Raw genomic sequence first — 27,858 nt, forward strand, 5'->3', positions numbered from 1 at the left:
AACCGCGTCCATGTAGAATGAGTCTTGAAGATCGGCAGAAGCGGCCAATCAAGGCCGAGCCGGTCTGAAAAGATATCGGTTGGGGGTCACGGAGACGGTCCCGAGAGGCATGGAGAATATCATAATAGAGGAGAAGCAGGAATGTCGCAGAGCCGTCTTGTGAGGTTCGCCACTTGGACATCAGAGAAAGTGTATGATCCATGCTCAACGGCTGGAGGATTTGAAGATCAATGAGGAGTGAGGGTCATTGGGACTGAACTGTGAAGGTCAAATCTGTCTGGGAGGGAGACCATGGCCGTCTCGAAGGGAAAAAGGCAATTGGCCATTGGCCAGTACCCACCGAGTGAGAATGCACGATATAATCGGGATTGGAGCCATATACAGGCTGCGTCTGGTCCCTGCACAACATATTGATCCGATCGCCAGCACTTCTGCTGGTCGGTAGATTCGAGATTCCCCCGTGTTGAACTTCTTTAATAGACGGAGATCTGTAATTTGGAAATAAATCGACAGTGTTTAACGACAGTGAAACCGTGTTGAGAGGGGAAAGCTGGAAAGCTCGTTGTTGCCTTGAGTGAGGTACATGATAGGAAATCCACAGATTGGTTGTTGTGTTCCTTCCTTCCCCCTGTATCAGAGTACCAGAAATTCTCATACAAGTAAGGCAAGTTACGTTGCTTCGCGCCTGCCCGCTTCTGGAATTGAACGAACAACCTCCATTGAACTTGCATGTACTTATATGTATGTACTCCTTGCATACCTCCAAACTTGGTTCAATTGCCTGTACTACAGGTGTACAGTTCCTAAACTTCTTGATCGTATTAGTATTTCAAAAAATAGGCCATTTAAGCCAGTGCAGTCCATCAGCTCTCCCGTTAATTATCATCGGCTTGCGCAAAACTGCTACCTTTGAGACCGTGGCCGACACCAGCACTTTCGTTTACAGCAAGAACACCAAAGCTCACGACCTCCTTCCTACCTTCGTGATGGCAACCGCGTCGAATCAGCTCCCCAGCTATCTTCTGCGGCGATCAGCAACGCATGCAGCCATCACACCACCTCCTGGTGCGCAGTTTCTAAGGAAGAGGGGACACCAACGATCCAGGAGTTGAAAGACCCTTATTCCTGATTAGCTGGTATTTATGGGCACGTTCATCTTTGCTTATCCCTGATGCCACGGTTGTTGGATTTTCCTCGGAGGTATCACTCCTCTCCAATGCCGGCTGGTAGGCAGAGAAACCGCTTTCCGGCAAGACTATTGCACACAGCGGCAGGGACCATGGGCAAGGAACTATTCACTTTGTCACCCTCCCGTATAAACGTATGAAGGCGCGGCACAGATGTCACGTCCCGCGTCCATGCGAGTGGACGATAGCTCTGGAGACCCAAGCATGCCAGCCAAGCTGTAAATTTCATAGTGGATCACCACCTTTAATATTGCTGCTAATACCATGGATCCCTCTTTCGATTGCAGCGGTCGTCGGAATATTTGGAAACTGTTCCTAGCTCTCTATCCTCCCACGACTCCGCCTGTTATGACTGCTTGGGTCGTTCGGTCCGGACTTCCCAGCAGAAGAAATTCGGCCAGGAATTAACAGAGGCACCGACTCTGTCTTCTAGGCATTGTTTCGAAACTATACCAGATGAGTGTTCCATTTGCCGGCGAGCTTGCATCGATAGTTATCCTCCCTGAGCTCGCAAACTGTTGGCACGACAGGATTGGCCAATCGGTCTACTGCCACTTCGTCTTTCGGCAAAAGAGAAACTCATAGGATCCAAAAACAACTGTATCCTTGATTTTACTGGAAACTATTTTGGTTGGTATCGGTTTGCCCTATGGTGTAAACCTCTGACCAATGTGGAGCAATATCTCTAATGGAGTGAGTTGGAGAAGTTGGGGAACGCTTGAGCAGTCACCTTCAGGTTGCAGTTCAATCTTAGCTGATGGTCCAGATCCTACACTGTCACACCGGAGCATAGGACGCACAGTGCAAAGTCGCCCAACTGAGGATATGTGCCAAATTCCGGGGCACCAGTGGAAGCCGCTATTTCAATTGAATCGTTCTTGCCTAAGCGAACTCGCGGGGAAGAGATCCGCCCTGCTCGCCTCGTCCGTGTCCATCAACCGTCTTCTTTCAACGGACCACATACTGGCCAGTGTTCAGCAACCTTATATGGACATACAAGCATCAAGACGTCAGACTTCCCATCTCACAACTTGCCACGTTTCTCGAGGCACCATGAGTTCGCAGATCTTGTGTGCTCCAACTGTATGTCATCCACGATGATTATCTTGCCGAGATTTACACCATCAATAGGAAACGGTCCGAGACAAAAAGGCTACGTGATCAACTCTTTGCCTCCGTGGGCACTCAGATCTGCTCTTCTCAGCCATCAACTAAGAGAAGAGGGTGATCAAGATTTAGTGGTTTGGACAAGTTTGTCACAGAAGATCAGACTTGTAAACGGCTCAGCGCGCAAAGCCAGCCGCTTTTGCAAGGGGACTTGTTCAGGATTGGGACCGATCTGGGCCCACAACGTCGGCCCCTTGCGCCGTGATTCCACGATGGCGGCTTGACATTTGACAATCACATATGCAATGCATGAGCAAGCACCGTCACCTTGAGGGGCTTGTCAGGGCTTTTGAGATTACCTTTCCAGAGCATCGCCTCTTTCATGCTATATTCACCAATGTTTCGTCTTCATGATGATCGTACTTTTTCTTACTTACGCATAGTGCTTCTCGCTCGATACCGGGGTTGGGAATGGGAAACCCCCAGCCGGCTAAACACAAAACAACACAACCTACTCTTGGCCTTTTCCGTCATTCTGGGGCCATCACGATGCTAGCAAACATCTGATATGAAAGCACATGTCGAGTGTTTGCTAGCCAAGATTGACCAAATCTTTCAGCCCAATCAGCCAAGGCCAATACTTAGCATCGACTGCTTGAGAGATAAGGCAGGCGAGCTGCAAGCCATCGTCGGAGATTCCGGCAGGCTATGTAGGCCATTTTTGTATGGCTATCGTTTGGCAAGATGCATTTAACATGTGCATCTCTTTTAGCTCGATCCTCGAAGATGGATGTTTCCGTTGGAAATACACCAGCATGTGGTAGGCTACCAGTGATGCCTCTCGCATCCCTCCTTCAATCGGCTCTGAGGGGCTCAGCCCACGATGTTTTTAAAGTCCTCCAACAAGCCAGTCAAAACCAGCGCAATGATGCCGCGATCGTCTCAATTTTGGCTCATGCCACACACCCAAGTTACACCATCTATCATCTCCCCATGCAGAGATCCATCTTTTGCTGGCACGCCGTGAAGTAGCATTGTGGCCAGCTCATCTATCTCGCTTCCCAAGCCCTACTTGTATCCCCTTTCATTCTTGGTTTCTCCCCACTCGGAACGGCCCCGCCCGTCTGGGATATAATACATAAGCGAGTAAAGCAGTAAAAGTGATAACGGAAATTGTCTGAGGTAAACCCCGCCGAATGAACAGTAAGGCATTTCACATGAGAACAAGAAACGGCGTGAAGACTAGATCTCATTATCATTGATGTGGTGCCAAACCTGAGTTCGATTGGTCCCTCTCTCATGTACAAGGCAAATGCACAACGGTATCATCATGTAAATGTATATGCAACTGACATCGTCTGATTTCGTGTTACACTGCGTTGCCGACCACGCCATTATCTATCTTGTGTCAATTCCCTTTCTAGGCCCCCTTTTTTATACGAGTGTTGTTCGGCACTGAATATGTGCCGCTGCTTCGACCACGTTTGGTGGCGGATAAGTCAAAGTCGAGGAGGAATAGAGCGGGCATATTATTGCATGCGAAACGATAGGCCCGTCTCTCCGGCGCGGAACGCGGATGTTGACTGCGGCAGAGGAAACGCGCACGAGTAGGAACGAAGGTCTACCTTCCCACACACCCAAAATCAAGTATTTGCTCCGCCCGGAGAACGTACAGTAGCGGTGAGGTCTGTATTGGTGTCGGCAGAGCAGATGAGGAACAGAGTATCTCACCATAATGATGAATAATACAAATCATGTAATAGGCATCATGCCTAACCCCCTTGGTTCACTCTATCGCTTCCAATGAAGCATGCGATGCGTGCGGCTACGTACATAGTTTATCTGCAACACCTGCATACCCATACTTGGACCCTCCTGCAAAAGCGGAAAGCGGAGGGCGGAGTTGGAGACAAGTGTATATACTTGGTATACATGCTTCAAGATAACAACAGCCTACGCCACGGAGATGTCATAACAACGCATGGCAGCTCTCGGCGCATATGGATTCATTATATATGCCTACTTAGATTAATGACTTGGATCATGAACAAGAATCCTGCACTTTGGGCGGTGGCGCGATGCGGCCGGGAAGAGCGGAAAACGGGGTAACATGAGAACAACACCGGTGAAGCCTCGGTAACGATGCAATGATATCGCCTCTGCATTGGAGCTGGATCTTATGTTGGCGTTCAACTACCATCATTTCATACAAACCCCCTCCGCATCTCTACCTATGTACTTCCATCGTACTGACTTTGCCGAGCCGCCATGTTCATTCATGCTTATCTCCTTGACGCCTCCATCCATCCATCAACATCATCATGAGTGCCACACTTTTTTTTTTTCATAACTTAAAACGTGCTCGTTGCCAATCGGCTAGCGGCATTCCGGGCGTCCACTCTGTCCTCGTCGTCTTCAGCGAGACCGCTCAGACCCCTGGTGCCGCTGCTGGGGGCCTTTCCAGCCACTCCGCCGGCAGCGTCCTCCCCCTCGTCCTCGCCCTCAGCCACGTTGGAGGTCATGATGCTGCCCGAGACACTCCGGCTAAGGTTGTCCGTGCGCCGCGGCACACCGCTCCAGGCGTCGCCTTTGGGTCCCTGGCTGGCGGCCATGCTGGCTCGGCGGACAGTCGGGTGAGCCTCGCGACCCAGCCTGCTCAGACCGCCCGAGTTGTCGATGGCACGGATATCGGGGCGCACGCTCTCGAGTAGTGCCAGGGTGCGGCGCTCGGCCTCAATTTCGCGCAGAACGAACTCGCGAATGCTCAATCGTAGGTCAGTCGCAGTACGCGTAAACCACTTGCGCTTTTCATGAACCAGATTCTGAGTAACGCGCGTGGTCTTCCTCATCAGCTCGAACTCGTTGTTCCGCGCATCGTCAAGGGCGGTAATGGCTTCGTCAACCTTGTCGCGGCGAACGTTCGAGCTGGCCTTGAGACGGTCTGCCGCATTCAGTTTGCTGCGTGTACTCTCCTGGGCTTGTAAGAACTCTCGAATAAGGAGTTGCCGGTTGGTCAAAGTCTCTTTGACAATAAAGGCATCCTGTGAGTGGTACTGGAACGGATCTCCAATGGTTGTAGCCTCGGCAGTCGCCTGAGCGGCATGGCAGTCTCCGACTGTTTGCACCACCTTTCCGAGTTTACGATAGGCGCTAGCCAGACCTTGGTGAGGCTCCTGCACGTTCATTCCTCCAAGTTTGACACCATAATCGGATTCCGCGAGACCAAGTCCTATGTGAAGTCAGTATACGTTCTCCTGTAGTCCCTTGATTAATGGGTGGTGCTTCTCTGTACCTCTTCGAGCCTTGACTAGCTTGTCGACCTTGTGACCAGCATCCATTGAACCAAGATAGAAAAGCTTCACGATGGGGCGAGCATCAGAAAGCTCCGGGGTATCATCTGGCGGCGGCGCAAATTGCTTCAGAAGCTTCCTGCGCACACCGGTGGCAGGCTGCTTCCTCTTCACCATGGGACTGTAACCGAAATCGCTTTCCACAAACAAAACCATCTCCTCGTCCCGCATCAGAACTTCATTGCTGCAGACGTAGTTCAGCCATCTTTGGAGCAAAGCCTTAACTCGCACCTCGTCCTCGTCTGTTCCAGCTCCAGCGGATGTCAATGCCGGTGGCACTGCGGGAACAAGTGCTTCCGGGTTGGCGGATATCAGATGGTCAGCAAGCTTGACGAATTCGGAATGGAGGCGGCGGACATCGCGGAATTGTGTAGTGCGAAATCGGGGTATGTTTGTCTAGACACGACCATTAGTTGAGCTTGCCTTCACATGATACATTCTATTCAGCCAAACGTACATGGACATCGAATCTCATGATGGGATCTTTCCTGCCTGTGCGCTCCAGACCGGTGATCTTGGCCTGCAGCTTGTACTGTGGATAGGTCGGTTTCCGGGCCTGCTGCTGCTGCTGCTGCTGCTGCTGTCCTTCCCCGGCTGGCGCGTCGGTTTGCCCCTGAGGCTGCGATTGCTCGTCGCCAGCTTGTTGCGCCGGTCCGGCATCGTCGCCATGCTGCTCCGAGTCGGGCTGCTGCGAGGAGTCGCCTTGTTGTGATGAGTTGAACCCGTGGGTAGATGCTGTGCTGCTAGCAGTGTTGGGCCTCGCGAAAGCATTGGTAGTCAAGTCGTCGTGTTGCAATCCATTGCTGGGATCCTGGGATTCGTATCCACCATAGGTGGCTTCGTTGCCCAGCGAGCTGTAACTGGCAGACTGATTGCGCCGAGGTGATGCGGGCGGTGATGAACCCCAAGGCGAATTACCGGCGGGGTTCTCGTCGTCGGCCATGGTCGAGCGGTAGTCCATGGCGGTGGTGCGGTGTCGTGTCGGTAGGAAGCGGGAGTCGGCGACAATGGGCAGGAGGATAAGATATTATGACGTTGGCAGCGCGGACCGTCTTCCTGTCCAAAACTCCTTGGTGAGACCAATCGTGGTGGGCCTAGGATAAGAGAAGCGAGGAACGTCTAGTGTTCAAGCCATGCATTCTCTGGCCCAGGAGCCAGTCTGCAAGAAAAGAGCAAGCCGAAAACAAGCACGATACGCCGCGGGTTGGAGTGATTACTGAGAGAGAGAAAAAAGTGATGGTATTGTTGTTGCCTTACGCAAGCTCACCTTAGTGACGATCAACGACTTGAACCGTGGAAGCTTGCGCCTCCTCGTTAGGTGCCTCTCATGCGCTCATGCAATCGGCTCAACACATTGGAACACTGAAGAGGTCTTGTGGGCTCTTGCGTCCTAGCCGGAGCCAATCAGGCGGCGATCGGCTCCTTGGGAAGGCGGGGCGGGCTTTTGCTAGGCCCCCTCGGGACAAAAGGCTTCTAACTTGCTAGGGTACCTGCCTCCAATTGATCAATCAATCAATCCTGGTGCAAGTGCGTGCGGTTAGTTGAAGAACTTGCTTCTGGCTGATACCTACACCAACATTGAAGTCAGTCCGGTATAACCAGGCTGTTGGCCGAGTGCTTCCTAACAAACAGATATCACACTGCGGACCAACTTTCAAGCGGAACAAGCAACACACGCACATTGTGACGCCTTGCCTTGGCTAGGGATAAGATGTATATAAGGTGTGCGACAAATGCTGCATTCTAGACATAAATCCCATCGTTTAATCGCCCAGTAAACCCCAAGAGTCGAAACAGGACCCAAAAGGTATACTTCGAGGCGTTCAATGGCATGCATATACCACTAAATTCACGTCGACTTGGAGCGATGGGCTTGTACACATCTGCCAGAGCAGTGCTACGATGCCCAGGCCTGGTCTCACAATGGCCGGCTGGTGTAAGAGGGCGCAATGCCCTGCCTGCTCGTAGGCTCATCTCCACGCCGTCAGGGGGGCAACAAGAATCTGTCCTAGACTCTATCCGCAACATAGGCATCATTGCTCACGTCGATGCTGTAAGTCGAAGTACCCTTACCTGTATGAGCCCAAAGACGTGTTCTGACTGGTTCATAGGGGAAAACAACTACCACCGAGGCTATGTTGTATAACAGTGGCGCAACCAGACACTTAGGAAGTAAGTCAACCTCTCATTGGTTTAATGCCAAAAGAACTCATGGATTTATTGAAGTTTGAAACAAGCCCACTGACACGTTCCTAGACGTTGATCGCGGAAACACCGTGACCGACTTCCTACCCATGGAGATGAAGAGAGGCATCACCATCCAGTCTGCTGCCATCACCTTCAAGTGGCCTCCTCCTGAACGCATACAGCCGGGAGCCCATGAGCACATAATCAACCTCATCGACACACCTGGGCATGTAGACTTCAGATTCGAGGTTGAGCGCTGCATACCTATCCTTGACGGCGCCGTATGTGTTATTGATGGTGTCGAGGGTGTCGAGGCTCATACCGAGAGAGTGTGGGCCTCCGCTCAGGAGTTCAAGGTGCCCCGTATTGTCTTGGTCAACAAACTCGACAGAGAAGGAGCCTCGTTCAAGAAGTCGGTCCAAGACATTGGCATGAAGCTTAATGGGATGCCCCTGGTCTGCCAGATTCCTTGGTGGGAGAACGATACTGTCAAGGGCATTGTGGATGTGGCATCGCGTTCCGTTGTCAGCTGGTCACATGGTGCGAAGGACGACAACAGCCCCGAAGAGTTGGCAAAAAAGACACCACCCTTCACCGACGAGATTGAGCGGGCCAGAGACAGACTCATCGAGCAGCTCTGCGATCAGGACGAGAGACTCCTGGATTTATGGACGGACCAAGGGAGCGACCTCCCCATCGAAGAGATTAAGGGCGCCATCCGCCGTGTCATCAGCAGTGGCGAAGGATCCCTTATCCCGGTATTTGCCGGTTCAAGTCTGAAAAACATCGGAGTCAAGCCATTGCTAGATGCTGTCGTTGACTACTTGCCTAGCCCGCAAGACCGCCCTGAGTTGAATGTGCGAATTGGGTCCGAAACCCAGCCATTGAGCAAGGTTATAGCAGCAACCCGCCATGCCAAGGTGTCAAAGAAGGAACAGACCCAAGTCGAGGCTGTTGCCTCGGTCTTCAAGGTTGTCAACGACCCCAAAAGGGGTATGCTCACCTGGGTGCGAAACTACCAGGGACTACTGAAGAAGAACACGCCTTTGTGGAACTCCAATCTGCAAGACTTCGAAAAACCGCTAAACATCATGCAAATTTCGGCCAAAAACCATATGGAAATACCTCACTTAACACCGGGCCAAATTGGTGCCCTCACAGGGCTCAAGAAGGCGCGGACAGGCGATACCCTCATGGCCTTTACCGGGAACAAAACGCCCACAACCAAGATTGGTCAAGTCAAGGTGCGGCCTCCTGATATTCCACCAGCAGTGGCATTTTTGGTCTTGGAGCCTGGGAGTCCCTCGGGTCTGAAGCACGTAGAAGCCTCTTTGGAAAACCTATCCCGCGAAGATCCTAGTGTCAGGTGGTCCTACAACGAAAAGTCGGACGAGTTCACACTTTCAGGCATGGGGTCTTTACACTTGGAGATCGCTCGAGACCGACTCGAAAACCATTACAAGGTTGAAGCTCACTGGGGAGGCATCCAAGTGGAATACAAGGAATGCGTAACCGTTCCCACGAGCGTCCATAGGGCCGTCATCGACAAGCCGATGGCCGGCAAACCTGGAATGGCCGCATGCAGTGCGATCGTGGAGCCGCTGGATGCAAATGAGTTCGAAGCACTAACTCACTCCGAGACCGAAAGGGATGGCAATATTATTAAGGTATTATTCCCTGGTTCTGAGATGAGCGATTTCGATCCAGCGGAAATCAGGCCGCAGCTGGTGAATGGAGCCATTGCTGCGTTGGCCGCTGGCCCACGAAAGGGGGCACCATTCAACCAGTGTTTGGTGACTATCACTTTCGATGCATCGACCGACTACTTCGGGCCGACCCCGGCTGGACACTATGTCGCCGCGGCGCAGAGGGCGGTGAAGTCGGCCGTGATGGAATCGTTCAAGAAGCGGGAGGAAAACATCGGAATCCTGGAGCCGGTCATGAGTGTGACGATCACCTGTCCCGAGTCGGCAGCCAAGGCCGTCCAGCATGACCTGCACTCGGCCCGCGGAGGTCAAGTGCTTGAGGTGCGGGATATGCAGGATAATACTGCGATCCGGGAGGGCAGTCGTATCGAGGTCTCGGACATCTACGCGCCGCCGGACCCCTACGAGTTCCAGACCTCGCTGCGCGAGTCGCGGCAGGGCAGTCTTCGGATGCTCGAGATCGTCGCCCAGGTCCCGCTCAAGGAGATGCTCGACTACGATAACGTGCTTCGGAGCAAGACGGCGGGCAGGCACTCCCTGACCATGGCGCTGGATACGTTTGTGCGAGTCACGGGCGCCCGGGAAAAGGCCCTCTGATGGATGTAAGAAGAATAGGGAGGGTAGATCGTTCGGGTTTCCTGTCACGTATGGCACGAGCTGTGTATTCTCAACTCTCTTTGCCAATATAGCCCAGCGGCTGCATGATGCAGAAGATATTGTACAATACCCCTGAATAATGGTTCAACGCAAGTCTGCATGCTTACGTTCTTATTTCCTATCTATTAGCACTAGTGACTCTTGTGTATAAAGCAACCAAAAACATTCATCATACGTGATAGAATAGTTGACACTGAATCATCGAAAGTGCGTAGACTTGAAAGCTAATATACGGCCATGCCTCCCAGGGGGCACTACCTGAGACCTGACCTGCCTTTGTGAAAGCTTGGGCAACAAGGGGTTCCTCATTATTATCTCCGTGTCAGTCAGTGTCCTATAATTCCACAGCATGTTCAGACATGGTCCACATGTTGGCCGCAGTGGGGGCAATGGGTAAACGGTCACTTACCCCAACTCTATACATCTATTACCCGAGGAATATTGGGGAAGCTGTGGGGGTCTCGCTCTGGGCATGCTGCTGCAATCAGGCTAAATCACTCTACTCCGCGTTCTACCAGTTACTTTAGTGTGGTTTTTAGAGATACTGTTCAAATATAGATATAGATGTATTAAGATCAAGATCAAGCTACTTTCTACTCACGTCTTTTTCTTCTTCAATATCTGGTAGTGGCTTAGACTGTCAATATTCAAGGGACGGGCAAGACGAAGGACACATACAAGCCAATAATAGGGCGCAGCAATGCCGCAAGTCCGCAACCCCATTCTTCCCGGGTTCAACCCGGACCCGTCAATCCTCCGGGTCGGCAGCGATTACTACATCGCAACGTCCACGTTCGAGTGGTTCCCGGGGGTCCAGATCCACCACTCCACGGACCTCGCGAACTGGGAGCTCGTCACGCGGCCCCTGACGCGCAAGAGCCAACTGGACATGCGCGGCGACCCCGACAGCTGCGGCGTCTGGGCGCCCTGCCTCACCCACGACGGCGACCGGTTCTGGCTCGTCTACACCGACGTGAAGCGCAAGGACGGCTCCATGAAGGACGCGCACAACTACATTGTACACGCGCCGGCCATCGAGGGGCCCTGGTCGGACCCCATCTACGCCAACTCGTCCGGGTTCGACCCGTCCCTGTTCCACGACGACGACGGACGCAAGTGGTTCGCCAACATGATCCAGGACCACCGGCGCCGCCCCCGCTACTTCGGGGGCATCCGGCTGCAGGAGTTCAGCCCGGCAGAGGGCAAGCTCGTGGGGCCCATGAAGACCATCTTCCTCGGGACGGAGCTGGACCTCGTCGAGGGGCCGCACCTGTACAAGCGCAACGGGTGGTACTACCTCCTGACGGCCGAGGCCGGGACGGCTTACGAGCACGCCTGCACGCTGGCGCGGTCCCGCGATATCTGGGGACCCTACGAGGTCCACCCGCAGAACCCCATCCTGTCTTCGAAAGACGCCCCCTTCGCCGCGCTCCAGCGGGCCGGCCATGGCGACATCGTAGACACGCCGGACGGCAAGACGTACCTCGTGCACCTGTGCGGTCGCCCCATGACCCAGAAGCGCAGATGCATCCTGGGTCGCGAGACCGCCATCCAGGAGGCGTACTGGTCAGACGACGACTGGCTGTACGTCAAAGACGGGCCCGTCCCGTCTCTTTACGTCGACGTACCCGGTACTCCTGACGAAACCCCCTACTGGGCCGAACAGCGCTACACCTTCGACAAGGAATTACACAAAGACTTCCAATGGCTGCGCACGCCGGAACCGGAGCGGATCCTGTCCGTGGAAGGCGGGCAGCTGGTCCTGACGGGCCGCGAGTCGATCGGGTCCTGGTTCGAGCAGTCGCTAGTCGCGCGGCGACAGCAGCACTTCTCCTACGACGCCGAGACGGTCGTCGACTTTGCCCCCGCCGACGAGCGGCAGTTCGCGGGGCTGACGGCCTACTACTGCCGGTACAACTTCTTCTACCTGGCGGTGACGGCGCACGCGGACGGGCGGCGGGAGCTGCTGCTGCTGTGTTCCGAGGCGTCGTGGCCCGACGGCAAGCTGCGGCTGCCGTTCCCGGCCGACCCCGTGCCGCTGCCCGCCGCGGGCAAGGTGCGGCTGGCGCTTACGATTCGCAGCGACCGGCTCCAGTTCTACTACGCCCTGGAGGGCGAGGCGGAGCTGAAGGCGGTCGGGCCCGTGCTGGACGCCACCGTCCTCTCGGACGAGTGCGGGGGCCACCAGGCGCACGGCAGCTTCACGGGGGCTTTTGTGGGCATGGCTTGCTCGGACGTGAATGGGACGGCCAAGCAGGCCAGGTTCGACTACTTTGTCTATCGTCCGGTGCAGGACAAATCGGATCGGTATGTGGTCTGATGGTAGAAGGGAGATGGTGGCTCGATGTAAGACGTTGGAATAGCTTCTGAAGCACCCCGATGTGAAGGTAGATATGTTTTAGTCACAGCAATCCATAGCAGTGGTGGGTTCCCGACACCGGCTAATCGAGGTGGAAAAGGGGCGTTAGCGAATCACAAAGGTCCCAGCCTGCAAAACCCACTGCCCCGTCCACACGCCAGTTGGCAATCGACTGTTGCTCGGATCACCCGTTCTTCTGTATCTTCATTAGTCTATGTATGCTATCGTAATAAATGTCCCACGTCCTGCAGCCTGATGTTCTCCATCGCCGTCGGGTGGCCTCCGCGGTCGATCCTGCCCCATCCCACGCCCCAACCGGGCAGCAGTCCGCCGTGGGCCCCACTCGTATCGCCGTCCTCCCGCGTCGACGTGCCGCCGCCGCCGGATGGCTGCACGATGCCCGTGGTGGAGCTCGTGCTGTTGATCTCGTACCCGGCCGTATCGTTGCTCCCGCCCCTCCGCCGCGACCACTTCCCGCTGCGGCTGCTGCCCGTCCTCCGCGAGTGGTGGTCGTGGGCTTCTTGCTGCTGCCGGGCCGCCATCTCGGGCGAAGTCATGATGCCGACACGCGGGGTCCGTGAGCCCTTGCCGAAGCGCGGGTAGAAGAAGCCCGCCGGCTGGCCGCCCCCGAAGGGATTCCACCACCGCTGTGGGGGTACGATGATACTGCCGTTGCGGCCTGCGTTGTACGAGGTCGGTCGCTCTAATTATTTAACATGCGTGTAAGCCGTGATATCCAGTTGTAAGTCATTTCTCGACGGGTGACAACGTACCTCCTGACAGCTCCTCGAGCGTCAGGCCCTTGGTCTCGGGAATCAAGAACGACACCAAGGTGCCGCACAGCATGAACAGAGCAAATATCTGCATCAGTCTGTCGATCCACGGCGAGCACTGGCGCCCCTGGCAGTCCACGGGCGTGTCCTTGCTGAGAAGCGGGATCGAGATAACCTGGGCGGTGATGGCCCCGATCTTGCCCATCGCGGCTGACAACCCGTGGCCAGAAGACCGATAGCGTGTGGGAAAGCATTCGGCCGGGACGATGAAGGTGGTCGTGTTCGGGCCCCAGTTGAAGAAGAACTGCGCAATCACGTATAATGCGAGCATGGCGCCTTGGTTCAGATGGTTGTAGTAGAAGCCCAAGACGGAAAATATGATTGTGAGGGCCACAAAGCCAAATACCTGTAAAGGCTTTCGTCCGATGGTATCGATGGTGAAGATGGACATCCAGTAGCCGGGGAGCGACCCGGCCACGGCCAGAATAATAGTACCGATAGCATTGTTGTACAGTTGATCGTAGAGAGTTTCGCCCGAGGCATAGCCAATGGCGTGAAGCACGATGGTGTTATTCAAGCCAAGTCCATAGAAGGCCAGATCCTAGACAGGGTCAGTCATACGAGCAACGAGTAATCCAGAAAGGGGGGGTGGAGGTATGCATACCAGGAAGAACCAGCTCATCGTAGTACCGATGAGCATCCTCGCGTTCTTCCACTGCCTGAAATAGGAGTACAAGTCCGACCACGATGCCGACGGGACGTTCAGCGCTGGCGAGGCCACCTTTTTCATCCTGGCCTGTTGGACCTCGTCGACCTCTCCTTCCGCCTTGCTCGACATGTAGGCTTTAATATCGGCATCGGCCTTTTCGACGTCTCTTGCGACCTCGAACGTATATCTGGGAGTTTCGGGGATCGTTATTCGATAGTATAAAGCGAAGCAAGCTGGCACTGCCCCGACGCCGACGATCAGGCGCCAGGATCGATCCGCGGCCGTTTGGCATGCTATATCGCAGGATCCGACGTTGACCGCCCCGTGGTAGGCCTCTTTGAAGGATGCCGTGACTATCAGCGCAACCAGTGCTGCCACAAGTTGGCCGATACCCTGCATGGAGAAGACGGCCGCCATCATTGCCCCTGAAAAGTCAGTACCCAACCGTTTCCACCTATTGGGATGTGGCAAGATTTTACATACCTCTCCATCTCGTTGGGGCGAACTCCGAGGTGATCACCGAGCTCAACGGGTAGTCCCCGCCGATTCCGACGCCCATTACTACTCTCCAGAAGGCCTTAGTCATTGAAGTATCATGTCAGCAAGAGTCCCAGTATATTTTGACCCGGTGCGGGGATCTAACCATCAGCCCAGTGAAGGTCATTGCCTGAGATGGCGCCACCAGCGTGCAACCCAATGTAGCTACGACAATAATTGCCAGTTCTACGCCATACATCCGTCGCCTGCCGAAGACGTCGGCTAACCATCCGAACAAGATCTGGCCGACAACGATACCGGCGCTTGTCGACGCCTTTAGCGTTTGGCTCACAGGGGTCGGCAGGGTGCCATAGTTCCCGCCGTACCCGTTCGCGGCGTTCTCCGGCGGGCCTTGCCAGAACACCACACCCAGGAGCGTCGTGATCAGGTTGATGGCGAAGATGTCGTACGAATCGAGGAAGAAGCCGATGCCGGCGACCAGCACTGCCCGGACGTGGTATAGGCCAAACGGGACCTTGTCGATCTCGGAGAGCGCCAGCCGCCGCCGCAGGTTGGGATCCTGGATGTGGCTGAAATCGTTGAAGAAGTTGTGGAATGCCCGGTTTCCTCCAAACGTCCGGCCGTGGGAGGTTGGGGCGGCGGGCTCCGGTAGCATGTCCATGGTAATCTATTGGTCGTACGGACGACTAATCACCAGAGGCGATGACTGTTTCTTCGCCTTGGCTCGTTGCGCCAGGCAGGACACCTACGCGGTGCACATGCCGACTTCGATGGGTGAGTTACTTATGCAAAGCAGACGAAGACGCACGCAAAGGCTTCTCAGCCCCAGAAATCTTGTGGGTGGGAGATCTTGCGATGAATGGGGTCGGTGGGTTCCTCGACTAATAGGAAAAGATGGAACTGGAGAAAGGTACGACTACAGACAGAAAATGCTACTACTTGTAGATCAGAGGAGAGGTGGGATGGCGTGGAGGTGCAGATCGCTAGACTTAATAAGTCGAGCGTCTGGAAGCTCGCGTAGAAGTACTAGGCGGCAGTGTGTCCAAGACCCAGTGTAAGCCAGCAGGGGCCTTCGGCGGGCTGAGGTAGCCTGCATCACAGCCCGTCCAATCCTAGCATCGGGCAGGCCTCATGGATGAGATGGGACTGTACCACTCGGCAGGGGTCTTGGGGTCTTTGACGGAGGCCGTGGCCGCGGCTACTACTATAGGGCAGTCGTCATAATAGACAGCAAACCGACATGTGAGAAACCTTCTTGCCTATGCCTGTGCCTGTGCTCACCAAGGACCCAACGAGGTGGCGCAACGGGATGGCGGTTATGTATATAACCAAATGCCATGTATGTATGTGATGGATGAAAAGACCCAAGGGGGGACACGAAGAGAAGATCATCCCCTGAGCGAACAGCCTATCGGGTACCTTGCTTGGAGTAAGCGTGGCGTATCCATGCCAATGCGTTCTGATGTTGGTGCTTGGCAGGGAATCATCTGGTGTCGTTGCTGGATTCAGGTAAATAGTCGACAGGTCTAAATTCGGAACTGTCAAATCAGTATCCACGGATGAACCCCGTACGCCAGCCAGCCCATCGACGAGTCTAGGCTATCCTGGACCCCTAAAAGCCCGGCCGCCAAGCCAACTCAAAACGTCAACGCCAACGTCAACGGTGTCTGTCTTTGGGAAAGCCCGGCACCGCGCAGCACCAGAATGAACATACTTCTCGTTGCCTTTGCTGGAGCCCTGTTGTTTGGGATGGTAGCATTGTGGAAATCGAAACCGGTGCATTTCCAAATGCCTTCTCGGTCAGGTAGGTACTACATTGAGTGAGTAAGCTGCATGTACTTAGATGCGGCTGACCAACCGTGCTGCATGCTCCAAATTAATGGAGATCAGTACCGATAGGCCCCCCGGCTCGGTGCCCGCTTTGCAGGTACCAATGAGAATCGCAAGCACGAAAACGTGCCTTCGGCTTCGGTCCTGTGTCGATGATGCATGATGCTGTTGGCTGCGGTTTGACTTCTTCACCATACCGCCATCCGTATGCAGTTCGGCAAACGGCCTCTTTGCGGCCTCAAAGGCCGACGCGCTCTAGCGTTCCGTGATTGGACCAGCCTTGACAGCTCAGGAACCACACATTCGCAGCTCCAGCTTACGGCATGGGTGATCTCGTCAAGTGTGGTTGGGCTCCGTTGGTTGTCTGGAAATGTTTCGAGTCTACCCCTTTATCGAGCCCAGTGACTTCCAATGCGATCGGCTCTGTCCGGTGTGTGATCGGTCCCATCTGCAGGGGTTAGTTGACCATGGTTCTTCTGGTGCTAAGCTTCGTAGTAACCACCCAAACCATTATCTGTTCCTTCTCGTCCTGGAGATAGACGTCGAGTCAGACATTTCGTAATTGGAGCCTTAGCCCAAGCCAAGCAAGACTGCTAACACCTTAGCATATCCTCTATGCAGAGCACGCGCGACATTGAGCTGCATTCAATTTTGGAGAGTCCATAATACATTCCTGACGAAGCCATGCAACCAGGAGAGCCAACATAGAGAAACATGCGTTGACTCGGTATTTCCATTTGAATGCATTTCACGTCTGTTGACATATACGAAAACATTGGTTGTGTTGGCGAGCCAACATCTGATAGGGCGCATTTCCAGCGGGCACTCACTAGCCTGAAATCTACGAGGGAGAAGAAAATACTGACGTATGGGACTACAACCACCTACAATTTCCAAATCTTACCACTTTTACGGCACGCAACCTACCCGAACCATTCCACCTAAACAAGTAGTCCCAGGCAACTTGTCCGGACATTCTGGCCAGCAATGGAATCATTTGCTCTCGCGGCCCAGCATTCGGGCACTATAAACCATGTCCACGCCATCCACATCGGCCAAGCAGCGACAGGCGTAGCAAGGGAGATTCGACTGGCAGTCACGGTGATAGTGGTCGGATGGGTTGCCGTTACGGGAATTAAGGCGCTCATCTCTGGGCGGAGCAAATCAGCATCTTAAGACTTGGGTCCAGTATCAAACGAAACATGTACTTCTGTCACTTAGAGAGCCCGCTGTTGTCATCGACGGATCTCCAGAAAGCCATGGGAAGAACGAAGAAATGAGATGGCTCGGGGGCCAAAAGAATGGTGTGCGAACAAGTTGTGTATCAATGCAGTTTCGACTCCCCACGTTGAGGCGGGAATATGCGAAAGAGGACATGCAAATATATTCTATTGCAGGAACTCTGTATAAGGCCTACCATGCAGTAATGTCTTCTACTTCTGCTTCGCCGAATACACTGGATTTGGTTATCTGCCCGACACCGGCTTCTGCTTCTACAACGGCCTCGCCCTCCTTGAGCATAATATCGGGTAGGACTTCGGTAAGGAAGTCCAAGATGTACCGATTGACTTGCTCGAACTGTAGCAGGAAAGCGTCATGGCCCTCCTGGCTAACGATCTCGCTAAGCTTGGCGTTCTTGATGTGCTGGGCAAGCTCTTGTTGCTCGGCAAACGTGAAGAGCCCATCACTCTCGATCCCAAGAACGAGAGTCGGCTGCTCAATGAGCGCAAGAGCCTCGGCAATAGTGTCCGCCCGGTAGCGGGAAACGTCGTGTGTATCCAACTTTCTCGTGATAGCAATGTAGCAATTGCCATCAAAACGCTTGACAAACTTCTGGCCCTGATAACGCAGGTAGGACTGGGCAGAGAAGTACGTCGTCGTGGGGACCGAGTCGCCGCCTGTGAGACTTTCGACGGGCTCCTTAGGCCCGGAAAACTGCGGATCGAGGGAGTTTACTTCCACCTTGGCCGGCGGGTTGGTGGATGGGTCGTCAGCTTCCTTCGTGACTTTGACTTGCTGGAGCGATCCACTGTTGGTTCGTGATAAGTTCGTACGTGTAACCGTGTGCCCATCGTTGTGGATGTGAAAATGAGCCTCCGAGGGGGTGCTGGGGCGTGGCTTCTCCCGAATAGTCTGATGCCTGGCCGGGTCCGGAATGTTGCGGCCAAACCTTGCCTCAAAGGAGTTTCTGCTTCGGTACATCAACAGAGCCGACATACGTGCGGCACCTAGTCCAGTCACGGGAGGGTCCTCGAAAGAGTAATACCCATCATCGTACTTGGGGTCAGCATAAATGCTCTGTCGCTGTGCTTCACCCCAGCTGATTCCCCAGGCGCTGTGCCTGCTGGAAGTGGCGATGGGTACAATGCAGCGAACATAATCTTTGCCAAAATATGCCCACTCCAAAACAAGCATGCCTCCCATAGAACCACCAATGACAGTCGCTACTTGGCGAACGCCTAGATCGTCCAGGAGCATCTTGTGAAGCCTATGGCGATGATCAGCTCGGTTTTAAGTCGACATTCTCGATGTAGATGTAGGGACTTACTTGACATCATCCCGAACAGTAGTGAGAGGAAACTCGGGGCCGTATCTTTCCTTGGTTGGGTCGCCGTCCTTGGCAGTGACTGGGCTAGCCGTACCATACGGACTACCCAAACTGTTCAGGCAAATGATGAAGAACCTCGAAGTATCAAAGGCACGGCCAGGGCCACCAAGCAGCGGACCCCACCAGTCACTGACATCGGCACTTCCAGTCAGGGCATGGCAGATGACCATGGCGTTGTCCCGATTAGCGGACAGCTTGCCGCGGGTGGTATACGCCAAGGGCACATTGTTCAGGGTGACCCCAGATTCCAATGTGAAGGAGGGGATGATGGCGATCTCCTGGTCCGGAATCATGGCAGCATACGGATTCTCAGGTTGCTGCCGAGTTCTTTCTTGGAAGTATTCAGTCACCATTCTTTTTACTGGCGCAAGACGAAACTCGGGATACAGATGATTTCAGAGGGGGAGTGCATCATTCCACGGTGGTAACTCACCGAATCTCGGCGTAGAGCCATTAGAGGGGTTGTCGTCAGGCGCCATGGTGAATCGGACAGTTCAAGGTCCAGTCTCGATTACGTTGAAGGTGTTTGCATGCAAGTTTCTGTGATTTCTGTGGAAGGCCCGGCAGATAGATACGAAAACGTCAGGTCCTATTATCGGTCGAAAAACCGGAGGTCGATCGCAGTTATGTACTAAGTCGAGGTTAAGCACGCAATGAGTCAAGCCCGCCATTCTCTCTAGAGCCACACCCCTGTGTAGCTCATAACCCCACAGAGTACTTTGTGGCAGGTACCGTGGAGCTTGAGAACTAAAAGCTGCTGGAGCACAGTTGCAGTCAAATGACCCAGATGCAGACCTTGAAGAACAAACAGCAAGGCAAGGCTGACCTAGAGTCAATTTGCAGCAGACCCAGACCCAGACACTGCACAGCCTACAGCCTCCTACCGCGCCCGGTTACATCTTTACAATCGCAGCTTCTTCGTTTTAATTCTCCACGCGAGCCGCGTCCAGCTCCATCCGGCTTCAACATCAACCTTTCAGCCTCACCTCAACTTTCCGGCCAGTTGCGACCTGGGCTTCTTTTTCCTTCCAGTGCTACGCGACCATAATCCGTTCTGGCTGGAAGACCACTTACCCGACCAACCATCCATGCATGGTGCACTCTTTAATCCAAGACAAGAATAGCTTGTCGCCAGCAGAATCCCCATATCCGTTTTCTTTGTTCTCTCTCTGCCTTTGGCCCAAGGTTCTTTCTGCCGTCTAAACCAGCAAACCAAACCGCGATTCTTTCCATCTGCCACCGAATGGTCCCCAACGCGAACACGTCATTCACAGTTTAGCCGTAGGTCTGGAAGTGGTTGATGCAGCTTTCTCGGGGCTCCCGTTTGTCCTCTGCAGCTTGAGTATGCCTCTCCGTTTGATATCGCAAAAACCCCCATTGCGTTCTCGTCCTTGCCATATGCCGCTCCGAGCTGTCGCTAATTAAGCTGCATCAGAATCTGCGCGACGCTCAAAATGCCTCCGAAGCGCAAGAGAAACGAGCCAGCCTCCGACACCCCTCGACCATCTCCCCATCGGCCTATAGACACAAGTCTAGCCCAACATGACCGAGACGGGTACGATGGAGGGAACCGCCGTCGTTCTGGTAATACCGGCGGTAGGAACACACGATCGAGGAATGCCGAGCGCCGCGATTCCAATGCGTCGATGAACCAGGCTACCAACAACCGTGGTCCCATCACCTCGCCTGTCGCGCGCCCGACCAGTTCAGCGTCGCAAAAGGCGCCACAGCCTGTGAACATACCGCCGCCAGCAACGCCTACCGCGTCCATGGCTCCTCCTCCGTCTCCAGTCATGTCGTCAAATTATACATACGCGGTGCTGACGAGTCCTCGCTTATCGGCGTGGAAGCAAAGCGGCCGCCAAGAGGTCATTGATCATGGCATTGCCTCGCGAAACGACGAGGATGTTGAAGAGATCGCTACGATATCCCAAGAATTCGCTCGCGCCGTCATGGAGAACCGACTTGACCCAACCGAGGCCGGCTCCTGCATAAAGGGAATACTCGGCCCACAGCCTGACACTGACGACAGCCAGGGCATGGACTTCACCTTTAATGCGCATGACCTCTTTGTTGACACCATCTCCATGTTCTTCGACACCGAGGATGAAGCCTCCAAACCCCGTTTTCGCGACTTCATTATTGCCTCTGAAGTATCGCCCGAACTCCTCAGACAGGCCCTCGACGTGTCGGTCATAGATAAGCTAGGCTTGGTCCGGAATACCTTCGCAAGAATGGGCATTCGCTACGCGACGAATATTCTATATCGCCAGAATAATTACAACCTCCTTCGAGAAGAGTCCGAGGGCTTCGCCAAGCTCATCACAGAGCTGTACTGGACACCGCATAGCTTAAATCAAGAGCAGCTCACCCGAGCAGGCGTCGAGGCTGGATTCGAGCGTATCAAAGGTCTGATTGGCACGTTTGACATGGATGTTGGTCGGGTCCTGGATATTGTCATTGATGTCTTTGCCTCTACAATGATGAGGACTTTCCGCTACTTCACCATGTTTCTCAGAGTCAGTTCGTGGTGGCCATCGAGTCAAATCGAGAACTACGACCCTGTTCTCACCGGCGGTCTTCCACGATGGGCTTTGCCAGGCGCCTCATTCCAACTGACTCCTGACGAACAAGCCGACATGGACTACAGGCGAGTGCAACGAGACACTGCTTTCTGGGACCGAGCTCGGGAAGCTCACCTCGACGCTTTCTTTGAGCTGGGAGGTAGACGAGCCACAGATGCAGACATTGAGTCTTTCCTCAACACAGCACCAAGTTCAAGAGCGAAGACCGAGTTCGAACTAGAATGGATCAAGGCAACGAAGACGCTCCCTCCCAGTGGCAACCAGACAGCAGCCCAGCTTTTCGGATTCAAGCTCCGGTTCTATACTTCACAGGCACGCGACAAGGACGAGATCATCCCAGCAAACCTGTTCTATCTCGCAGCTTATCTGATCAAAGTTGGGTTCTTCTCCCTTCCCGATTTGTATCCCCATTTATGGCCAGAGGATGAGAAGATGGAGGCAGTGAGGGAGAGACGTGCGCAGGAGCTCGAAGAGAAGGAGAAGAAAGATAGGCAAGGAGCGGAGCCTAATGCATTGCTCAAAGCTGGCGCATTGCCCGATGATACTCTCCCCTCACTGCCCACTCGTTCTCGCGATCTGCAAGCCACGAAACCTGAGGCGGAATCTAAAGAAGCCAGCGCGAAGGCCGCTCTAGAAGAGAGTCTTCCTGAGCCAAAGGAGGTTCTCAAAGTGGATCTGGTTCAGCACCTCCTACTAATTGGCGCCATCCCTGAAGCCCTTTTCCTACTTGGGCGCTTCCCATGGCTAACGGAAGCGTATCCGGATGAGATCATCTCACCTATCAACCGTATACTGCTCTATTCGATTGAAAAGGTTTATCAGGACACACGACCAAGAGAGACCACGCCAATCACAGCCAACTCCTGCAAGCGGGAGTTAGCCGTAGATCAATCTGGAGTTTCCAAGGGGAGCGTGAAGCTGACTGAACGGGAACCACCAAAACCTCTCAAGTGGCCTCATGCAAATGGTTTCAACAGGGGCCTCCCGTACGAGTACTACCTCAAGGAATGGTCGGACAACGTACCGGTCTGCCACACGGTCGATGATGTCTTCACGCTTTGCGGCACCTTACTCAATGTCTCTGGTGTGAATATCGGAAGATCACCTGCCTTGCTGAAGAAACTCACGGCTATCGGCTCCAGAAGTCTCCATCAAGATACTTCGCAAACGAACCTCGACAGGTGGCAAGAGCTATTGAAACGCGTCATTGTTCCCGCCTTGAACCTGGCAAACTCCAATGTCGACGTTGTTGACGCTGTCTGGAGTCTCCTGAAGCACTATCCTAGCCAAGTGCGATATAACATATACGCCGAATGCTACGAAGGCCAAATCTCCCGAGTTCCGGCCATGACGAAGGCTTTCAAATACGCTCGCTTGGACACTTTGGCGATTTTGAAGCGCCTGTCATTGCAGAATATCTCCAGCTCCGCCAAACACCTGGCCAAGGTCGCCCTATTCTCGCCGGGTATCGTCTGCAAGGTTGCCCTCGACCAAATTGAAGCTTACAGCAACTTGATTGAAGCGTTCGTCGAGTGTGCCAAGTACTTCACCGATCTTGGCCATGATGTCCTGGTTTGGTCGCTCATGAGCTCTCTCGGTGGCAAGCAGCGCAGTAGGACCCAAGAAGGTTCTGTGCTCCTGACAAGCAAATGGCTGCAAGCGCTATCCAAGTTCTCCGGAAAGGTTTTCCGTCGTTATGGCAATATGAACCCCACCCCTCTCATCCAATATGTTAATGACCAACTTTCCCGCGGCAACTCGACCGACCTTGTCATTCTGCGCGAACTGGTCACGTCCATGGGCGGCATTGTCTCGGATATCGACTTTACCGATGCCCAGCTGGCCGCTCTTAGTGGCGGCGAGGAGCTGAGGCGCCAAACATTTATCAATCTAGGCGACAAGCGTTTCGAATCTACCAAGAGTGGTTCCCGCTTTATGAAAGCTTTGGTCCAAACCGAGCTTGCCCCCCGACTTCTGACGAATATGGCACAGTATAGACAGTCCGCCATCTATCACCTTTCTGAGAATGACACGCACATCAAATACATAGCCACCCTTATTGACGACTCCCAGCAAGCCCTTGTTCAGTATGTAGAATTACTCCGGAGCAACCTTCAGCCCGAGGAATTCGATACCCTCGTCCCCAGTATTTCCGAGCTCATGACTGAATACGGTCTTGATGCGGATCTGGCCTTTTTGATCGGGCGTGTCAGTCTTGCGCATTACCTAACCGGCCCAGGTGTGGGTGGTTTCAAGGGACGAAGCCTTTCGTCAAGCACACCTGTTGAATCTGCAGCTGATACGGAGGGCGATATATCTATGGAGACCAAAGACGAGAGCAGCAGTGGTTTGCTGGCGCCCCAGTTATCCGAGGATCAGATGGTAATCGATGGTCAAGACAACAAAGTACCGTCTGTGGAGGGCCCTTCGACCCCGAGCGCGATTTCACAGAAGCCAGATCATTTCCTGGAAGTACTGAATCCCATCGTTCAAGCCGTTCAGGCTCAGATGCCATCTGATCTGTGGAGCTCCGTCAGTCCCGAATTCTATGTCCTGTTCTGGGCATTACAGACGAGCGACCTCAGCATCCCAGCCAGCAGCTACAATGCTGAGACTGTACGGATATCCAGGGAACTGGATTTCATCAAAAAGGACCGCAGCGACATGACCAAACTGGGTCAGGACAAGAGCAGGCGCAGGCGCGACGAGCTTACCCAGATCGCGTCGAAGTTGACCACGGAAGTCAACCATGTGAAAGAGAGAGTAGGCAAAACCAAGGTTATGCTGCTCAAGTCTGCCCCAGCCTGGATTTCAGGCGGTATGGATAAGTCGAATGCTGTTGCAGATGTCCTGATCGAGGAATGCATTGTCCCACGAATGCTGCTCTCCCCAGGTGATGCGGACTTCTGCCACAAGATGATCAGATTCTTGCACGACAACCAGGTGTCCAACTTTAAAATCACGGCTCTCTATGAGCGCTTCTTTAGCGTCAATAGGCTTCGGTCCATGCTTTTCAGCTGTAGCATTCGCGAGGCTGAGTTTTTGGGACGGTTCATCAAGCTTTCTCTCGGGGACCTGGCCAAGTGGCACAAGAGCAAAGACGCTTATGAAAAAGAGGCTACCAGAAATGGCAAACACGCTGGTTTCGCCATCACAGTTGATGAGGAAGGCAAGCCTTCGTCGACGATGGAACATGATCACTTCCGTGACCAACTGTGGACATGGCATAGGAATTTGTGCGCAGCACTGAGGTCTTGCCTCCAAGGAACAGAGTGGATGCACATCCGCAACGCCATAACCATCCTCAAAGCAGTTCTTGATTACTTCCCGGCAGTCGACTTCATGGGCAGACAGTTTATGCAACTTCTGCAGAAGATTGCGGAGCGTGAAGCAGCAACCAAGAATAATGAAGACGGCCAGAGCCACCGCGTGGACTTGTCTGTCACTGCCAACACGGCTGCTTCGGCTCTGAAGAAGCACGAATCCAGATGGGTTATGGTGCAGGCTTTCCGATCCAACGTCGTAAGTAAACCATTGCCGAGGTCCATACAACCGAATCCTAACCCCAAGCAGACCGGCGACACATCTGAAGAAAAGAAGGCAGCAGACACAAGTAAGCCGGCAAGCCTCCGGCCCAGCGCGCCAGAGTTCAAGCCTGCGAGGTAAGTCCCCTGTACAAACCAATCGCTTTCACAGATTACCTAACCTTGCCATAGCGCTGCTGGACGATCGAGAACCACTGCCGAGGACGAAGATGGCGAGGTGAAGGATCATAGACCTAGCTCTGCAGCCTCGGCAGACGCTCAGAGGAAGGATACAGAAAATCTACCATCGTCCTCACACAAGCCGAATACACTGCCACAAAAGGCGGAGCTTGCTAGACCAGGACGACCGAGCACACCAACTGCGCGCCCGTCAACCCAGTCCCCAGTACCTAACAGACGAGAACCACTGAAGTCTTCGACTCTACCTAGCCTCCCGCCTGGTTTGCCTAGTCGACCCGACGTGCCACTCCCCGGCCACTTCAGACAAGATGAGTACGCCCAAGTTCGTGCCGTGGCCGAAAGCGGGCATACTCGTGAACACCGAGATACCCGAGAGCGTAGGGATGTGAGGGAAACTCGAGAACCACGCGAGCCAAGGGAGCCGAGACCTAGCGAAGCCACAAGAGGCAGCCGGCCGCCAAGAGAGTCCTTCAGCAATGATAGACGCCCTACCGATGGCCTTCCCAGGGAAGCGTCTCGTTCTGACCGGGATCGGACCACGCCACGGGCCGACGGCCCACCTCGCTGGGAACCACCGTCTACCCATGATAGAGAGACTCGCTCATCCCGAGACCGTGCAGCATCTGCGACTGCCGGACGCACCACGGACTCTGCCCGGGGTCCAAGAGATGCGCAGGCAGATCCCAAATCGATGCCCCCTCCTGGCCAAGGAGGTGAAGTACCGGGCCCAACAGTCAATCCTGAAAGAGCACGTCTTATTGGTGCCGATGCGCCGGATACCCTCGTCAATCCCGCCCGCGCGGCTTTGATGGCCGATTCGAGGCCAGGCCGTCCATCGAGAGAGGAAAGTCGCGATCGTGGTAGCCGTCACCATTCGCCTTCGCGAAAGACGGAGCGTTCCGAAACACGATCCGGTGAGCCGACTCGGGATGATCGCTCATCTCGCGCGTACCGTGGGGATCATCAGACACCTTCCAGAGATGACCGAGCTGAGCCAGTTCCTTCTACAGGCCATCGGGCTGATAGGGAAATCGACCGCGCACTTCCGGAAAAGGCGCGAGATGTTGGAAGCGTCTTTCAGCCAACTCCTACGGGGGCCCGTGCAGAGTCAGAACGCCTCAGAGCAAGCCAGCAGGACCCCAACTATGGACGATTGAACGCCATCCCATCAGTGACAGATATGCCAACAAACACCCCTGACGGCCCTCGAGGACGAGGTCGTAATATGACACGCCCTCCGCCGCCGCAGAATCAGCAACAGCCTGGACGTGGTGATGGCAGATATCCAAACATGGATGCGCCCCCAAGAGGGGCATCTCCCGAGAGGCATATGCCGCCTACGGGGCCTGCGTCGTCTAGGCCACGTCGTGGCCCGCAAGCTGCTGGACCCGGGAATGCCCCCGCCAACTCGCCGTCAGCGCCCAGTGGTTCAGGTCCAGGCATCCACCCAGACCGTCTCAGACAGCTAGGCGGTCCTGGAGCACAGCCGTCTTCTCCGCAGCCAGCATTCCCTGGCTCCGGGGTCAACTCTGTCGGTGTTCATCCTGATCGCATGAACCGTATCGGGGCGAACCAGCCGCCCAGCGGTCCATCTCAGCATGGCAGGACACTGCCGCCATTGCAGACACCAGACAGGCCGTCCATACCTCCCAGTCATGGAAGTCATGGAGGTTCTCGTCAGCCTTCTGGGCCAATGCCTATCACCCCGGGCACCGATAGAAGCAACGGCCCGTCTGTGCCAACTGGCCCTTCAGGGTCTACTGATCGGGCAAAGGGTGGAAGCCGAAGACAGCTTGCTGGTATCAACAATCTTCTTTCTGGCGCCGATCCGGCTGCTGGGCGAGGGGGCAGTTTGCGAGGGCGTAGTTCGCGTAGCAACCTTGCCGGCTCGGATGCTCAGGTGCTTACAGGAGCATCGCCCGTATCGACGCCTGTGCACGAGCGCCCCGAATCTTTCCCAGATCGCTTAGAGCAACCCAGTTCGTCTCGTGGTGGTGCCAATGGTGATGAACGGTCGAGTCGTGGTGACCGTGAACGAAGTCGGCGTCACCACGACCAGTCGGAACGGGTTCCCCGCAGTCGTGACCAGAGCCCAAGCCGTGATTCAAGATCGAAGGAACATCGAGAATACCACGAGCGGGAGCCTGGCAGTGACGTGCCTGGCAGTGGAGCCAGAGACGGTGGTAGAGAATTTTCGCGGCGATCCGGTCGGGAGTCTTCGAGTAACGTTCGGGACTCTCAGTTCGGCGGTCGTCCCGAAGTGGTGGGTAATGGGCGTGGTGATGGTGGAGGACGTGAATCTCGCCACCGTGGCGGCGACGGAGGAGGTAGCGGCCGACACGACGAACACTCGCGCAGCGGCGGAGGTGGCCGAGGAGGAGGCGGCCATGGAAGTGGAATTGGCGGAACCCCACGGGGCGAGGACCATAGGTCCAGAGAACCAAGAGGCGAGGACGGCGGGCGTAGCGGTCGAAAGCGCCGAAGCGAGGAGGGAGGCTACTCGGCACCGACACCCGACAGCCACAAGAGACAGAGACAGCGCTAGGAGCGCCAGAGGTATTACCCATTGTGATGTCG

The 27,858-nt window shown here is 54.6% G+C and overlaps 6 protein-coding genes across 6 annotated transcripts; 3 read left to right on the forward strand and 3 right to left on the reverse strand.

Moving 5' to 3' along the window:
- Window positions 1-4,645: 4,645 nt before the first annotated feature.
- PG985_004120 (Vacuolar protein sorting-associated protein 17) lies at window positions 4,646-6,605 on the reverse strand (the record flags this gene model as incomplete). The annotated part of the gene is made up of 3 exons (XM_066823889.1): window positions 4,646-5,523; window positions 5,587-6,040; window positions 6,102-6,605. 3 exons carry the CDS (start codon window positions 6,603-6,605, stop codon window positions 4,646-4,648), a joined length of 1,836 nt encoding a protein of 611 aa, XP_066687049.1.
- Window positions 6,606-7,567: 962 nt separating this feature from the next.
- Window positions 7,568-10,134, forward strand: PG985_004121 (uncharacterized protein; the record flags this gene model as incomplete). The annotated part of the gene is made up of 4 exons (XM_066823890.1): window positions 7,568-7,580; window positions 7,633-7,697; window positions 7,756-7,816; window positions 7,901-10,134. The coding sequence occupies 4 exons, from the start codon at window positions 7,568-7,570 to the stop codon at window positions 10,132-10,134; spliced, it is 2,373 nt and encodes a 790-aa protein (XP_066687050.1).
- A 760-nt stretch (window positions 10,135-10,894) lies between these two features.
- Window positions 10,895-12,514, forward strand: PG985_004122 (glycoside hydrolase family 43 protein; the record flags this gene model as incomplete). The annotated part of the gene is made up of 1 exon (XM_066823891.1): window positions 10,895-12,514. The coding sequence occupies one exon, from the start codon at window positions 10,895-10,897 to the stop codon at window positions 12,512-12,514; it is 1,620 nt and encodes a 539-aa protein (XP_066687051.1).
- Window positions 12,515-12,774: 260 nt separating this feature from the next.
- Window positions 12,775-15,200, reverse strand: PG985_004123 (major facilitator superfamily domain-containing protein; the record flags this gene model as incomplete). Its single annotated transcript, XM_066823892.1, has 5 exons — window positions 12,775-13,256; window positions 13,327-13,927; window positions 13,991-14,460; window positions 14,519-14,612; window positions 14,679-15,200. Coding segments are annotated over 5 exons (2,169 nt in total), but the record flags the coding sequence as incomplete, so codon positions are not given.
- A 2,576-nt stretch (window positions 15,201-17,776) lies between these two features.
- On the reverse strand, window positions 17,777-19,450 carry PG985_004124 (homoserine o-acetyltransferase; the record flags this gene model as incomplete). Its single annotated transcript, XM_066823893.1, has 3 exons — window positions 17,777-18,851; window positions 18,912-19,302; window positions 19,405-19,450. 3 exons carry the CDS (start codon window positions 19,448-19,450, stop codon window positions 17,777-17,779), a joined length of 1,512 nt encoding a protein of 503 aa, XP_066687053.1.
- A 975-nt stretch (window positions 19,451-20,425) lies between these two features.
- Window positions 20,426-27,826, forward strand: PG985_004125 (THO complex subunit 2; the record flags this gene model as incomplete). The annotated part of the gene is made up of 3 exons (XM_066823894.1): window positions 20,426-25,078; window positions 25,130-25,218; window positions 25,273-27,826. 3 exons carry the CDS (start codon window positions 20,426-20,428, stop codon window positions 27,824-27,826), a joined length of 7,296 nt encoding a protein of 2,431 aa, XP_066687054.1.
- Window positions 27,827-27,858: the final 32 nt, after the last annotated feature.

This window comes from Apiospora marii (genome assembly GCF_038362585.1).
Source record: "Apiospora marii strain CBS 49790 chromosome Unknown utg000003l_segment0_segment0, whole genome shotgun sequence".
In the NCBI taxonomy this organism is placed as follows: Eukaryota; Fungi; Ascomycota; class Sordariomycetes; order Amphisphaeriales; family Apiosporaceae; genus Apiospora; species Apiospora marii.